The 14,849-nt window shown below is 36.6% G+C and overlaps 1 protein-coding gene across 1 annotated transcript in view; it reads left to right on the top strand.

Moving 5' to 3' along the window:
• The window catches only part of Itga1 (integrin, alpha 1), a 77,674-nt gene that overhangs the window by 25,236 nt on the left and 37,589 nt on the right, over positions 1 to 14,849 (top strand). The window contains exons 7-10 of the mRNA XM_013018510.1: positions 2,639 to 2,789; positions 8,502 to 8,667; positions 12,936 to 13,009; positions 13,971 to 14,115. Of these exons, the coding sequence (XP_012873964.1) occupies positions 2,639 to 2,789; positions 8,502 to 8,667; positions 12,936 to 13,009; positions 13,971 to 14,115 (536 nt within the window). The remainder of the gene's footprint in view (positions 1 to 2,638; positions 2,790 to 8,501; positions 8,668 to 12,935; positions 13,010 to 13,970; positions 14,116 to 14,849) is intronic.

The following is a 14,849-nucleotide window of genomic DNA, read 5'->3' as shown; positions in this document are numbered from 1 at the left end:
CAATCAATAATAATAATAATAATAATAATATCCAATACCTACCATAAAGCTGTAAGCTATAACTCAAGTGCAGTGCCCAATCTAGAGCTCAATGTAAGAGACAGTGTCAGGTTGAGGAAAAAAGGAGAGAGAGAGAGAGAAAGAGAGAGAGAGAAGAAAGAAGGAAGGAGGGAGGGAGGAAGGGAAGGAGGGAGAAAGGAAGGAAGGACAGAAGGAAGGAAAGAGGCAGGGAGGGAGGGAGGGATGGAGAAAGGAAGGAAGGAAGAAAATAATGGTAGAAAACATACCATTATCTCCATTTGCAACTAATTCACCTCGTTTCAGTTCAATTTTTTTCATGTTCTCTTTTTTATAATCCCAAACTTCATTCCTACCAATATGCTTCCAGGATTTTCCCCTAAGGCCTGGATTCTCTGGTCACAAAGAAAAAGATCCTCCTGGAATATTTTAATTTTTAAAAGCAATAGAAGAGGATAATAATTCCAGGAAAGGACATTGAATACTGGTGCTTTAGAAGCAAAAACAATTCATTAAGGAATATATTTGAAACAGAAAGGGTTCACTTGGAAGTTCTGCCATTGGCTATTCTTCTATTACATAAAGTCAGCCTTGGTTTCTGAGCAACCAGATTTTTTTAAGAAAAGTCTTTTAATCATCTTCTTCAGCTGATATTCATTTAGTTCAGTTATGACCTTGATCTTTAAGAAAAATAAGAACTTTCGGTGATCCTCTAAAGAATTAGAATTGCAAAAAGATTGAACCTCATGTGATACCCATGTCCAAACTTCTTTGAAAACCTAGCCTGTGGCTTCTATTTTCACCTTTGTTTATGACTTAACGAAGTAAGAAATTCTACTTGTATAGTATGCTAAAGGAAATGTATTCATATACTTGGTGAAAATTGTAGGAAAGCCAGCATTCATGAAGAACTGTTGCAACTGGGAGTGCTGCAGTGGGGAGAGAGATTGTCTCCACTTTTAATACAACAAGGAAATGTGGAGATTTACAAATGCAGGACAGGATGGGGAGTCAGTAGACAATTACTGAAAGGGAAATGGAGATGAGGGGGCTGCTTGCTAGATTGGTTGAACATAATTCTTGGTGAAGGCAGGTAAATAGTAGAAAACTCCTGTTATACTCTCAAAACTAAATGCTCCACTTCTGATACCACATATGTTAGTCCTGGCTCATCTTGACCAATTTTATGATATCATCTTGGGTCTCCTCCAATTTATTTTATTCAGGCACCAACCATAGTTCATGTAGACTCTAAAAACTGAGAATTCTGTCCCATAAGTCCATTCCCCGCTTCAGTAACCTGGACATTCTCGGAACCTTATATTTCAGGGATTTTTTTTTAATAGAGGCTTCATTATATAAGCCTAACTGATTATTAACTCGGACTCTATGACCTCTCCACTTCCTGCAGAATGGGAGTAGGGACTATAAGTTCCAAACTCTCATGGTAGAGCTTATCTTTCTGGTGATCAGCCCATATCTAGTACCTCAGCAAGCGTCATCTGACTAGAATGAAAAGATGTTTCTGGCACTTGGGGAATTCCAAAGGATTGGAAGCTGTGTGTCAAGAACAAAGGGCAGAAACTAGATATTTGTCTTTAATTAACAAACCTTTGGGAAAATGAAATTTAATAGAATTTATTTAGCAAAGAATAATCTATGGATTAGGCAGCATTCAGAGTCAGAAGAGAACAGAGATCTGTGCTTTAGCAAAATGAGCTAAAACTAGACTAAGCAGGCCAAAGCCTCAGATCAGAGCCTAACTTAGAAGCCTGCTCATCATTGCAGTCCTGGTTAGAATGTATTTCTCTCTTCCACGAACTCAGAGAGGCAATGAGTTGGCTAGACAGACACGAAGAGTTTGTGCCTATATGCCTGTCTGTGTCTTTCTGTATAGGATATGTAGAACGAATAAACGTTGTCTATTTCTCCTATTGACATTTTCCTTAAATTCTTGTTTGGTTAATTTTTGCAATTTGGTTATAGCATTCTTTCCTCTGTCTTCATGCCATCTCTTCCAATGGCTCCTTCAGCAATCTATGTCCTAAAACCTAGCTCACCAGTCCTTTCTTACCCCACAAACCTGACTGATTTAGACCAGCACCATCTGCAGTCCTAACCCATATATCTCACCCTTCCCCAGACACAGGACACTTTCCTACACTATGTTCTCTCAAAACAGAGTATTTCAGCACTGCTCAGTGAATGTCAGTGATGCTGGGAAATGAGGTCTCCAGCAAAAAATTTGGCAGGAAGTAGAAGAGGCCAGGGAAGGAGTGGTTGTAGAGGAAGGAGAAGTCAGGAGAATATTTACAGACCTGACCTTCAGTGAAGCTGATGGGTATTCCAGTCATACTCTCCCTTCATGAAGTTTCCAAGAAGAAAATATTGTGGCCTCTTGTATATGTCCTTAGCAATATGGTGATCTCTACAGTCCTTGAAATGCATCTGAAATTTACAAACGTGAATCATTAGCCTACTGGCTGAAACAAAGCATATTGAAGCTGAGCTCAGAGGATACCAGCAGGCACCTAGAATTGCTAGGTTTTGGTCTAGGTTTTCACTTTGCCTAGTTTTGAGGTAGTTTGATCAGCCTATCTTTTGTATGCACTCTTTTCAGGAAGGAGGCATTCACTGAAGCCCGAGGTGCTCGAAGGGGAGTTAAAAAAGTGATGGTTATTGTGACTGACGGAGAGTCTCATGACTCCTATGATCTGAAAAAGGTCATCCAAGACTGTGAAGATGAAAACATTCAACGATTTTCCATAGCTGTAAGTATCTTGATACTTCTCACACTTGAAGGCATTAAATGTTGTTGTCAGGGGTGCATTTATATTCAGACCCTAATCTTAGAAGATAATGTCTGTGTGCCACTTACTGCACTCAGATGAAAATGAGACATCAGAACAGAGCTTATGATTTCATTTGTGTTTCAAATAAAAGACAACTGTATGGCATGTAAATGGCTTCCACATGCTATTCACTGACACCTGCCTCTGTTCTGAATGTCTTTTTCAGGTAAATCATAGCAGAATTTCAAATGTTTGGGCTTAACATATTTGAATTGAGTGAAATGGAAGAAATTTAGAAGGGTTATTTAAAAACAAAAAAATCTTTTCTCCTTCATAGAAAATAATGTTTACACAAGCTATCAGTCCCTTAGATGAAGGATCAAAATGCATTTTCTTTATTTTCACCTGTGATGTTAAATATTTCAAAATGATAGGCATGCAAATCATGGTAAATCCAGGTTGTTTTCAAATCCCTTATATTTCCTCTAAATTCATACTTCTACTTTGTATTTATAACTATTGTTTTTATTCCTTAAGCATATCACTTGGACATGTTTTTCTTTTCCTGTTGAACTTTATCCACTTGTCTATTTTCTATCACGTAGACTGCTAAATACTTGAGAATATTGACATCACATATAACAATTTAGTCATTCATGGCCTAAAACACAGTCATTAGATTTGTTTTATGTATATTTCCAGCTACATCAAGTTCTAAATAAAATGGAGATACTATGTCAACCCAACAGTTAATCTAGAATATGCTTAATTAGAACCAAAGAAGAAAGATGAAGATTTATTATTCTAGGATGTTACATTATCTGCAGATTGATTTAAGTAACTGGGATTCATATAATTCAGAATCTGTATGAATCCCAAAGGAATACATAGGTAACAAAACTGCTGACAGAAAAGGTAGTTCTACTGTGTGCTCAGAGAGGGAAAACATTGTATAATATTTTCTCTGGAAACTCTCCTGCCTTTTCTATGCATATTTTGGGTTGTGTACTGCCTAGATGTGGTGAGCTGGCCACATCAAGAAAGTATCTTGAGAACTGTTTTCTTAATGAGAGATGGGATTCATTTAACATAAAGAACAATGACTTCTGGGCCCATGGCTCCCACCTGTAATCCTAGGCTGAGGAATGTGGTTTGAAGCTGGGCTGAGCCAAAAATTTACAAGATCTAATTTCAACCAAAAAAAAAAAAAGAGAGAGAGAAACAAATGAACTAATAAAGAAAAGGTAAGGTGGCCTATGTTTGAGTTCCCATCTACAGAGGAAATGTGTAAGTAGGAAGATAATAGTCAAGAATGACAAGATAAATAGTGAGAACCTATTTTAAAACAGCCAAAGGAATTGAATCAGAATTCAGTCACAAGAAAACAGAGAAGACACATTTTTAGAGGTCAAATTGGAGGCCTTTATTGGAGAGCCTGTGTCTGAAGGTAGATTCCTGTCTCAAAGACCCACAACCCAGAACAGCACTTGAGCAAAGCTGTCAAAGACAAAAGCCACATGTTTGACTGTGGCACCCAAGCCCAACAAGAGTGTTATACATAGGCACAACCAACTATCCAGGTGAACAACCAGGGACCATCAGGACCCAATTATGTAGGGAAAGCATGACTTTCCAGAAGCTCAACCACTCATGACACATTAACAATCCAAAGAACGTCCTCTGTCACCCCAATAGTTCTCACAAAGTTCCCATCTTCTATTGAGATGCCAAGATGATATTACTTAGATGCAGTATCCTTATTTCAAAGGGACTGGGGCATGAATTAAATATTAGAGCTGTTTAGCATATACATGGCCCTGAGTTCAAACCTTAATACTGCCACAAAAGGGAAGAACAAAGGAAAGGAGAAAGGAAAAGAAAGGAGGAGGGGAAGAAGGGAAGGGAGAGGAAGGGTAGGGAAGGGAAGGGAAGGGAAGGAGAAGGGGAAGGGAAAGGGGAAAGGGAAAGGGAAAGGGAAAGGGAAGAGGAATTGTGGCCATATCTATTTGAATTTTCCTTCCCTATCCAAGCTGCTGCCTATAACCTTCTCCTTCATTTTCTTCCCTCACTGCACAGCTGAGGTGGGAGAAAGCACTAGTAGTCTCTGTTCAGATGTTACTAACCTCCCACATTTGGCACTTTTAGCAAAGTACACAGAAATTGACTTCTTCTTTCCTAATGGCATTTAGCAGTTTCTAGTTTACACCTTCCTGCTCAATGTCTGGATATTTGAGTAGAGATGAAGTTTAAAATATCCAAAGCTACCCAGATGGCCAGCAAGTTACCTTATAGACAGCTCCAGCCTTCCTTAATAGCATGCCTCTTCAAGGCACCACAGACTTTTCACAGACATTAGTATTCTCCTTATAACCACATAACAGGGAGGAAGCTAAGAAAAGGTGATGTCCTGGAGTCTTATAGACAGGAAAAGAAAGTCCTGTAATCATGAGAGACATGTGTTTCCTCTGGGCCAGTCACTGCTGCTCCCCAGAGAATGGGAGCAAAGTTGTTAGTCAAGCAAAGGGGGGAATAATCAAGAATAAATCCACCAACTTTTCCCCAGAAAGGAATATTTAGAAACCATTTTGAAACCTGCCTGACTAGATGGATGACAACTCATATTCTCACATTAGCATTTAATGTGCTAAATGCACATAGTGGTTAGTTGGGGCTCTCAACTGTTACCTATTTTATGATCAAATAAATACATGTCTGTTGTAGATCATAAAAGGTAGCACTTACATAGTAATGTTCTTTTCTAACTTTCTATAATTGAAAAAACTGTACATTTCTTTACCAAAATATTAATTTTTCATAGCATTCTAAATCTAACTTAAGAAAATGCATGTACATTCCTAAGAAACTACCCAAAGTCTGTACTCATCATACCTTGCCCTCTTTTTAGTAATATTTTTTGGCATCTACATATACAAATCTGAAAATTTAAGTTTAATAACGTTTTACTGCTTTTAACTTTATAAAAAGATGACTATGCTGTATAAATATTTTAGAAAGTTTAAAACTTAAAAATTTATGGTTTTTCAGTTACGACCATATAATTCCTTCATTGTTTAAAAATTGAGGCAATGTTTCTATGCAGTGAGATGTGGTATTTCAATTTGGAAACTGGGAAGGAAATAATAACTTGGAAATAGCGTATGTCCACATCCCATAACATGGAATGTCCATATAACATTTCAATCAAGATCACATCCCAATCAAGACTGTAGCAGCTCTGTCACTCTAGAAAGTTCTCCACACTTTCCTCTGTTTTCAGTACACAGCCTCCGTTGCAGCCACTGCTGTCACCTCCACTCCGGTGCCAGTTTTGTCCTCTATTGAATGTTGTCATATAAATGAAATCACACATAGGATGGTCTTTTGTGTTTTCCTTTCCACCCAATTCAATTTGGACCTTTCAGATAAGTTATTATAATAAAAGTTTCATAGCTACTTAAAGTGAAAACCAAAGTTATAATCTGCAAGTAACACTTGGACTCAAATAAAACCTAAACTTACTTCTTATTAGAAAAGTGATGCTTTCACTACCAGGAGATTAATTAAAGATATTTTTAGGTAAATAAAAAGTGAAAGTATGCAATCTCCTAATAGAAATAACAACAACATCAACACAATCCAAAAGATTGCTATCAAATGCTTATTTGTGTTTTTCTTAATGTCCACCAAGTTTTTCAACTTCAAATGTAGAGTTAGGTCAAATCTTCATATTAAACTTTTTGTATTTTAAACTTGGAAATTATTTTTAGATTTTTTTAAATAAATGCCTAATTTTAGATGATATAGTAAAAAAAAAGTGAAAGCATAACCCTCAGTCTGGACAAAAACTCTCAAAAGAAAAAAAAATCAACCTGTATTTATTTAAACAAGTAGATAATTGAACAGACCTCAAGCAAAGAAAGAAAATATTATGACAAATAATTGCATGAAAATCTCTCAACATCACTAGTCAGGGAAATATATAGTAAATAAGATACTACAACACACAAGTGAACAAGGGAAAACTGATAGTAACAGGTGCTGACAGGGATGTAGTGAAATTGGTGGGAGTAATGTTGAAAAATGGAATATTTACCCTTGGAAATTGTTTGGCTTGACAGGGACTGGGTGCTATCTCTGAGCTTTTGTACTTAAGGCTAGTGCTCTGCTCCACTTCTTGATTTTTGTTTTTGTTTCTTTGATTGTTAATTGGGGAAAACAGTCTCATGGACTTTCCTACCCGAGCTAGCTTTGAATTGTAATCCTCAGATCTCAGCGACCTGAGTAGCTAGAATTACAGGCATAAGCTGGTGCCCAGCCTGGGCCCTTCTTATGAAGTTATGATTACTATGCCAACCAGAATTCACTTAACAAAACAAAACAAAACACTATGCCTACATAGACATAGAAGCAAACATTTACAGCAGCTTAATTAATCAATTTTTGCAACTCAAATGTTCTTAGTGAACAAATTGTCATGTAGCAAGTCTTAATCATCAATAGAACAAGGCAAGCAGGGTAGCTAGTTCTCAAATACATTCTCAAAAAAGAAAGAAGCCAAGGAGGAAGCCTACCATTCCTTAAATGTGACCTTGTGGGAAAAGCAAAGCTATGGGAACTCAGAACACATAGCTGGATTCCATGGTGGGGCAAAAAAAGAAGGAATCAACTATGGTGGATAAGAAGGAACTTTGGGTGTTAGTGGATGTATTCTGTACCTCAGCTGTGTCATATTCTTACAATTATAGGCCTTAGAAAATGAATATAAATTATGTGTCATTACTTATGAAATGGTAACCCCTCAACATCACACCTTAAAAATAATAATAAAATTATATTTTAAAAATATCTGGCATTCTTTAATCTTAAAAAATACAGTAGAAACCCATAGAAATTTTCTACACTGTATATAGGTTATAAAAGGAAAGTGTTATAATGTAAAATAATAAAATATCCTACTTTCCAACACTAAAAAATAAAATTACATCAATAAAGTTTAAAAATCTGCTTGGAAATATAAATAATTATTGTTAACCCAGTATTTGGCTGCAAACAATGGTGCTCCATTGTGTTTCTTCTAGATTTCCAACTTAAATTATGAGTAGTATATGTACAGAATATGTATGCAAATATTAGATGAATTTGTATGCATTACACACATATTTACATATATATACAACTTATTTATAAATATATAACAAGAGCCACACATATGGAAATATATTTATGCATATGATATACATATATATAATATGAGTATATATATATATACTTGCATGTATTTGACATATATTTATATAATGTATATAACTCATTTTCTGATTTCATTTGGCATCAGACATATGTAACAGATGTGATGTTCCACTGGAATAATGTCAGCAACATTCACACAATTACTTTTGAGCTATCAGATTTCAAGGATAGAGTTGATAATAGAGACATGGAAATGCAAAAGAGCACATTTCCACACAAACACACACACAGGATTTTAAAATAGCCTACACCAATTACAGGATTTATTTATGTAAATACTGAGGAAACAGTGTATTCTTAAAGTATATAAAATTTCATTGTGCTAAGGTACTCTGCACACTATGGTTTGCTGACAGTATGCTTGATATCCTTAATTTTTATCCTTTATTTGTTCACACACATCAGTTAAAATATATACTTGCTGTTTCTGTTGTATCTTAGATTCTTGGCCACTATAACCGAGGGAATTTAAGCACTGAAAAATTTGTGGCAGAAATAAAATCAATCGCAAGTGAACCCACCGAAAAGCATTTCTTCAATGTCTCAGATGAATTGGCCCTTGTCACTATTGTCAAAGCTTTGGGAGAAAGAATATTTGCCCTGGAAGGTATGACTATTTCTCTTCATCTTGGAAGCTTTCTTTATATTCAAACTCAATACAATGGATTTTTGCTATCTATTCCCAGTACATCACAAACACTTTTTTACTGCGCACAATAGCCAGCAAGGCTTTATATAAATCTGCCAATGAGCCTGCAGTTTACAAAGAGAGCTGCTAGATGCTTTCTTTGTACAAAGCTGACAGTGTCAATGAGAAAACGTACCAACAAAGACAGTGGTCAAAGTAGATACACAAGGAGAAAAATGTCTCCATGTGCTTTTGCGGTGACACAGTTCTAGAATATGGAACCACCAGCTCTAGTTTAGTCTTTCCATTTGTTTCTGGGTTCCACTGGGATTGCTCTGAAACTATTATAAATACAATAACTTCTTTGTTCGTTTATTTCCTCTGGATTTTGCCCTTTGCACATTTTGCGGATCTTTCTGGAGCTTTGCCTTGAGTCTCCTGGCAATGAAATTCCTATATATTATGGTCTGTATTTGTCTGTATTGTCTAAATCATGTGCTTCGGTGTGGGTTTTTCTTTGATTTTTTTTTCCTGGTGGTGCTGGCTGTGAAAGATGTTGAGTCTGCTATTCCCTCTTCTGCCTTAGGTCAGGGACGTCAAGTAACAAATTGCTTTGTAGCTAGATATTTCTTGACAAAAAGTAAAAAAAAAAATGTACTATAATTGTACTACCAGGCATACTGGCCATTCCTTCTTTGGATTCTCTTTAAGAGAAACCAACATGGAACTCTTTCCCTTTTATTATGTCTCCAAGTCCAATTCACTCTCCTTATAAGGATTCCCTGAAAAGATTATTGATTCTGCATCATATAAATAAGCATTTCAAAAAATCCATCAGTCTCCTTAACAGGACCTGATAATAGCAAACGGAAGAGAAACTGGAAATGAGAGGTAACTGGAAGAAGATAGAACATTCCGATTGAGTTTTAGGAGTCTAGGCAAAATATAGGAAAGAGAGTAACAATACTAAAATATATACAAAGAAAATTATTTCACACAATGGCTTTCAATCCTATTTTGAATAGCTCATGATAATAAGTGTTTTGTTTACAACCTTATGCACAGATACATGTGCATATAAAACTAAAATCAAGTTTCACAAAAGAAATCATGACTTATTATATGAATCAATCAAAACAGGATTGAAAGCCATTGTGTTCTACCTTTTTCCAGTTACCTTTAATTTCCAGTTTCCCTTCAGTTTGCTGTTATCAGGTCTCATTTCTTCCTGTTTTTTCAGAAACAAAGCACTTCAACTTTTTGTCAGTCTGAAGTTGCAGCTCATTCTGAAGAGTGCATCTGTCTTGTATTCTGGGTGCAGTCATTTTCACATGGCTTTGGTCTTGTAACACCCATTGTGGTGTTTTTAACCAATAAACAGCCGGGTCATGGCTTTCCTAGCCTGAAGAAAAACATACAAAGTCTTGCAAGTTATTCTGAGCTTTTAATTTTTGATAGCATAGGTTAAGAAACAATCTGTAAAGATAATTTCAACAATTTTACTCAGGTGCATTAGTTGTATAGTAAATATTATTTTGAAATATCCTTTTAAGCAAGCAAATAAATATAGCCTAAAACTAGAGAGATTAAACCCACATCACCCTGGGGCACGGAGTGTAGGAGACTGATTTTTTTTCTTTTTTTGCTTTACAAAAGCAAATTGTTTGTTGTTTTCTTTCTTTTCTCTCTCTCTTTAATTTTATTGTAAAGATGCTGTAGAGAGGGGTTACAGTTATATGAGTAAGGTAATGAGTACATTTCTTCTCCAGCATTGTTACCCTCTCCTTTGTCTCTCTTCTACTATCCCTTCTTTCCCCTACCTCCTCCACTCTCTGCCCCCCACAAGTTGTAAAGTTCATTCCCAACATAATGTCTTATCAGTCTCATTGTTACAGTGGGTCATCCTGTGTACTTATTTCATCATTTTGCTATTCCCCTTCCCCTCCCCAAATTTAAACAATTGTTTATACAAGGCACAGGGTACCATCAAATGCAATGACAACAGGGGTATACCATAGGGGGAAGAACATACAAAAGAAACAAAAGAAAATCACGTAGTACACTAAAAACAACAACAACAAAGAAAAATCTCTTGTGTCCATGACAATTTAACTAACTAGAGCACAGGTTGGAGGTACCCCATTGGAGTACCCAAATACTTGAAGAAGTTTTTATGTTTCAAATTGAAATTACTTCCTGTGCTTGTCACACTTGTCTGCAACCCTAGCTACACAGGAGGCTTAGATCTGAGCACCACAGTTCAAAGCCAACCTGCACAGACAAATCAGTAACACTCTTATATCTAATTAACTACCTAGTCAGAACTAGAAGTGTGTTGCAAGTAGCAGAGGGCCAGCCTTAAGTGACAAGAAGCTAAGCAAGAACCTGAGGCCCTGAGTCCAAGGCTGGTACTGGCACATAAAGAAAAAGAAATTGTTTTATGAGGAACTCTACAGATGAAAGATGTCTCTTCTTGCTTTTTTTTTTGTTTTATGAGGAACTCTACAGATGAAAGATGTCTCTTCTTGCTTTTTTTTTTTCCTGAGCCTGGGCACTGTCCCTCTGCTCTTCAGCTCAAGGCTAGTGCTCTACCACTTGAGTCATAGCACCACTTCCAGCTTTTTTCTGCTTATGTGGTGCTGAGGAATCGAACCCAGGGCCTCAGGCATGCAAGGCAAGCACTCTACCACTGAGCCACCTTCCCAGCCCTCTTCTTGCTTTTGCTGAGGCACTTACTAAGACTAATCAAAAAGCAGTGCTTTGAGCAGATTTTTTCTTTATTGTTTTCATAATGAGATCATAAAGTGCTTCTATTCTTGTTACTTGGGAAAAACTCCTTTTCCTGTCAACATTTATCCCAAGATGGTAGATAGCTGCAATTAAGACAGTCCTGCTTGCCAAGGACAGTGCCACCTAGTGAGCCAAGTACAGCAAGAACTTAGTTCACGAAATCAGGAAATGGTTCTGTGTCCCATTCCTATCCTGTGCTGGGAAGTCGCTGACATGCCTAACCAAAAGTTGTACAGGGGTAAGAGTGGCAAGCTTACCCTCCTGCAGGGTCCAGGGTATGGAGCTGAGAGGTATATGGCAGGTAAGTCTTACCATGAGGCCATTATGACAGGAAAAGTCAAATAGCATCTTCCTCAGCTGAACACAATGGCAAACATCAGGTGCTACACTCAGGTTTATGCTGCTGCATTCATACCATTGGCCTAAAAGATAAATGAAAAAACACCTTAGAGCATGGTGTATGTCAAATAGGTGTTGAAGTATATAGAGAGCAATTCATATATGAGATTAACATTATATATTTGCTTCTGTTTTGATTGCCTCATTTAATCAAGTTCTATGAAAAGGCCGGTGCTAATGTATTTAAATTTGTTTAGTTTCATGAACGTGATGTTTCTTGTGCTTCAATAGAAGAGCAGGCTGGCTTTTGTTTTTAAAGTTGGATGTTGATTTTAATTTATTTTTAAGGCCAAATAAATCAGTACCTCCCTACTGGGAAACTTGTTAACCAACATAACCTCAGCTCCCTCATGACTTTGTGCCTTCAGGTCTGTGACTACTTTGAGAATAATTGTGAGTACTTCCACAGAATGTTCTGGAGTGTCTCTACATCTTGGTAAAGAGTTTTAAAATGAGTCTAAGAGTCTTAAAAAATTGTGATTGGTTAGAGTGTGGCTTAAAAAATTGTCCTCCAGATCTGGAGTAAATACCCAGCAAAAACAAGCTGCATGCCATCCTTAAATCTTTTCTCAGGCAAGGAGATTCCAAGAGAATCTGTGGCTGAGATAGGGTGGGAATTCTCTTTGAATGTATTAATGAATTTTCTTTTCAGTCTGCTAAAGTTTAAGCCAGTTTTAGACTAGACATGATTCCTAGATATAAAGATAAGACAAATGTTTTCTACTATGGTAACTTTAGCCACGTGCACCCAGGGCACCATAGGATCCACAGCACACTAGAATACAGAAGACATGACAAAGGATACCTCCATTTCTTCAGTAAGAATTGGAAAGCAGGAGCAAAACTCTGAGACAGGAGTCTTTTCACTGCTTTTCTCTTTCCTCTACTCAGCTCCTAGGAATTCAGGACTTAGAGAGCTATACTGAGAGTTCTCTGAGATAGTTCCAAGATCTGGTTGATAAGAACTCAAGCTCTACCAATTATCTGTTACCCTGCAGGTTAGCAATGCACTAAAGGACATTGTTAGTTGCTTACAGTGATATTTTTCCTGTTTGTAGCTACAGCTGACCAGTCAGCAGCATCATTCGAAATGGAAATGTCTCAGACCGGTTTCAGTGCTCATTACTCACAGGTATGAGGATCACCTGGTAGAAGATGAAGTGTCTTTTACAGTCATTGCTGTAACAAATGTAATTTTCAGTTCCTGGTGTGAGCAGTCATGTAAGTCATGATGATGTTTCCAACAAATAGGAAAATTGGCATTACATAAGCTTTATGCTAGCAAACATTATCTCACACCACTCACTGTATTTTATAAATAACTGTGAATTGGACAATCAGAGGTCTGTTTTCCATAGTTGTGTATCTGGCTACATGAAACAATTTATTTGCTAAAGATATGGAATCTATGTCCGTCTCCATGTCAAAACATACAAGGTTCTTGCTAAAATCCTTTGACATCTACAAGAAGAATTATTAGCACTGAGAAGAAATAAAAAAGACAAGAAGAGGAACTGTATTTGATGTTGGTATAATTTGTGGAGGGGAAGGGAAAAAAATCATTTAAATAGGGATACAGTGGACCCATTGCAACAATGAGATGTACAAGTCGTTATGTCGAAAAATGAACTTTACAACTTTGGCACAGGGAGGGGGGTGTAGGGGGGAGATGGGAAGGGGTATGAAGGGAAAACAAAGGAGGAGGCAACAATGCTTGATAAGAAATGTACTCATTATCTTGCCCATGTAATTGTAACCCCTCTGTACAGTATTTTCACAATTAAAAAAAAGAAAAAAATCTCCTTAAAATATTGTAAAAATAAAGAATAGAAACTGTTTCATTTATAATTGGTTGAAAAAGCCATCATGCAATATATAAAGGAATATTGACATTTCAATATATATGTATACCATGTAACTTTGGACAAGTTAATTAGTATACCTGTTTCCTCTTTTATAAAATGGCATTTAGCCCATAATGTTCTTGGAAGGATTATGTAAGTTAATTTTAGAATAGTATCTGTAATATTAATGCAGAGTAAGCTTGACCCCATTTTTATTAAATATTGTTTTTGTGTATATATGCATGTAAGGACTGGGTCATGCTGGGAGCAGTAGGAGCCTATGACTGGAACGGAACAGTTGTCATGCAGAAGGCCAATCAAATCATAATCCCTCAAAACACAACCTTTCAAGTCGAGTCTGCCAAAGAGAATGAGCCTCTTGCTTCCTATTTAGGTAAGGTTTGGGTGTATATAATGATACTTTAAAAAATTATCTTTAAAACTCCTGATTATAATTTGATAGGTATATACCAAATAGCAAGATCACTGTGAAGATTTAGAATTTTTTAAAGGACTCATGAAAGAGTTTAACAGTCCCAGGGAGTGAATGACCCACACTAATTTAAAGACTATCCTTTCTCAGTTGGGATAGCCAATGCAGAAATGTTTTTGCTGGATTCATGACCTTTATCCGGTGTCACTGTGTCTGATATTTACTTTCACTTGAAGACTAGACTCCTATATCCTCTTAGATAATGTTTATCCTTAAAGTTTCTCTCTGTGGGTCCTAATTTTGAAAAAGATCATTTTTATCTTATATTCATGACCAGGCAAATTCTGTTCTTAAACTCAGTAATATAATGCCATCATGTTTTCTAAAATCTTGCCAGGAACTAGGCTGTATTTTTCTGATGCCAGGTAATTCAGTATCTATACCAGGAGTTCCTGAGGCATATTACAAGGCTCTCTCATCTCTGGAAGATTTCAGGACATCATTTCTCAGCTACCACTCAACAATATTTTTAACTCCTCTTTGGCTTTGAGCATTATTCTTGGTGTTGGGGCTGTAGTAGTAAAGAAAATAAATACATAAGCTTCAAGTATTCACATTATAGCATGTTGGCATTCCTTGGTTGTATCCTCTGTCTTTTGCTCTCTATTTCCTAATTTCTTTCTGTTTCAATGGGA

Source organism: Dipodomys ordii, unplaced genomic scaffold (assembly GCF_000151885.1).
Source record: "Dipodomys ordii isolate 6190 unplaced genomic scaffold, Dord_2.0 Scaffold41, whole genome shotgun sequence".
Taxonomy (NCBI): domain Eukaryota; kingdom Metazoa; phylum Chordata; class Mammalia; order Rodentia; family Heteromyidae; genus Dipodomys; species Dipodomys ordii.
Note: the sequence above shows the minus strand (reverse complement) of the source record. Positions and strands in the feature narration are given on the sequence as shown.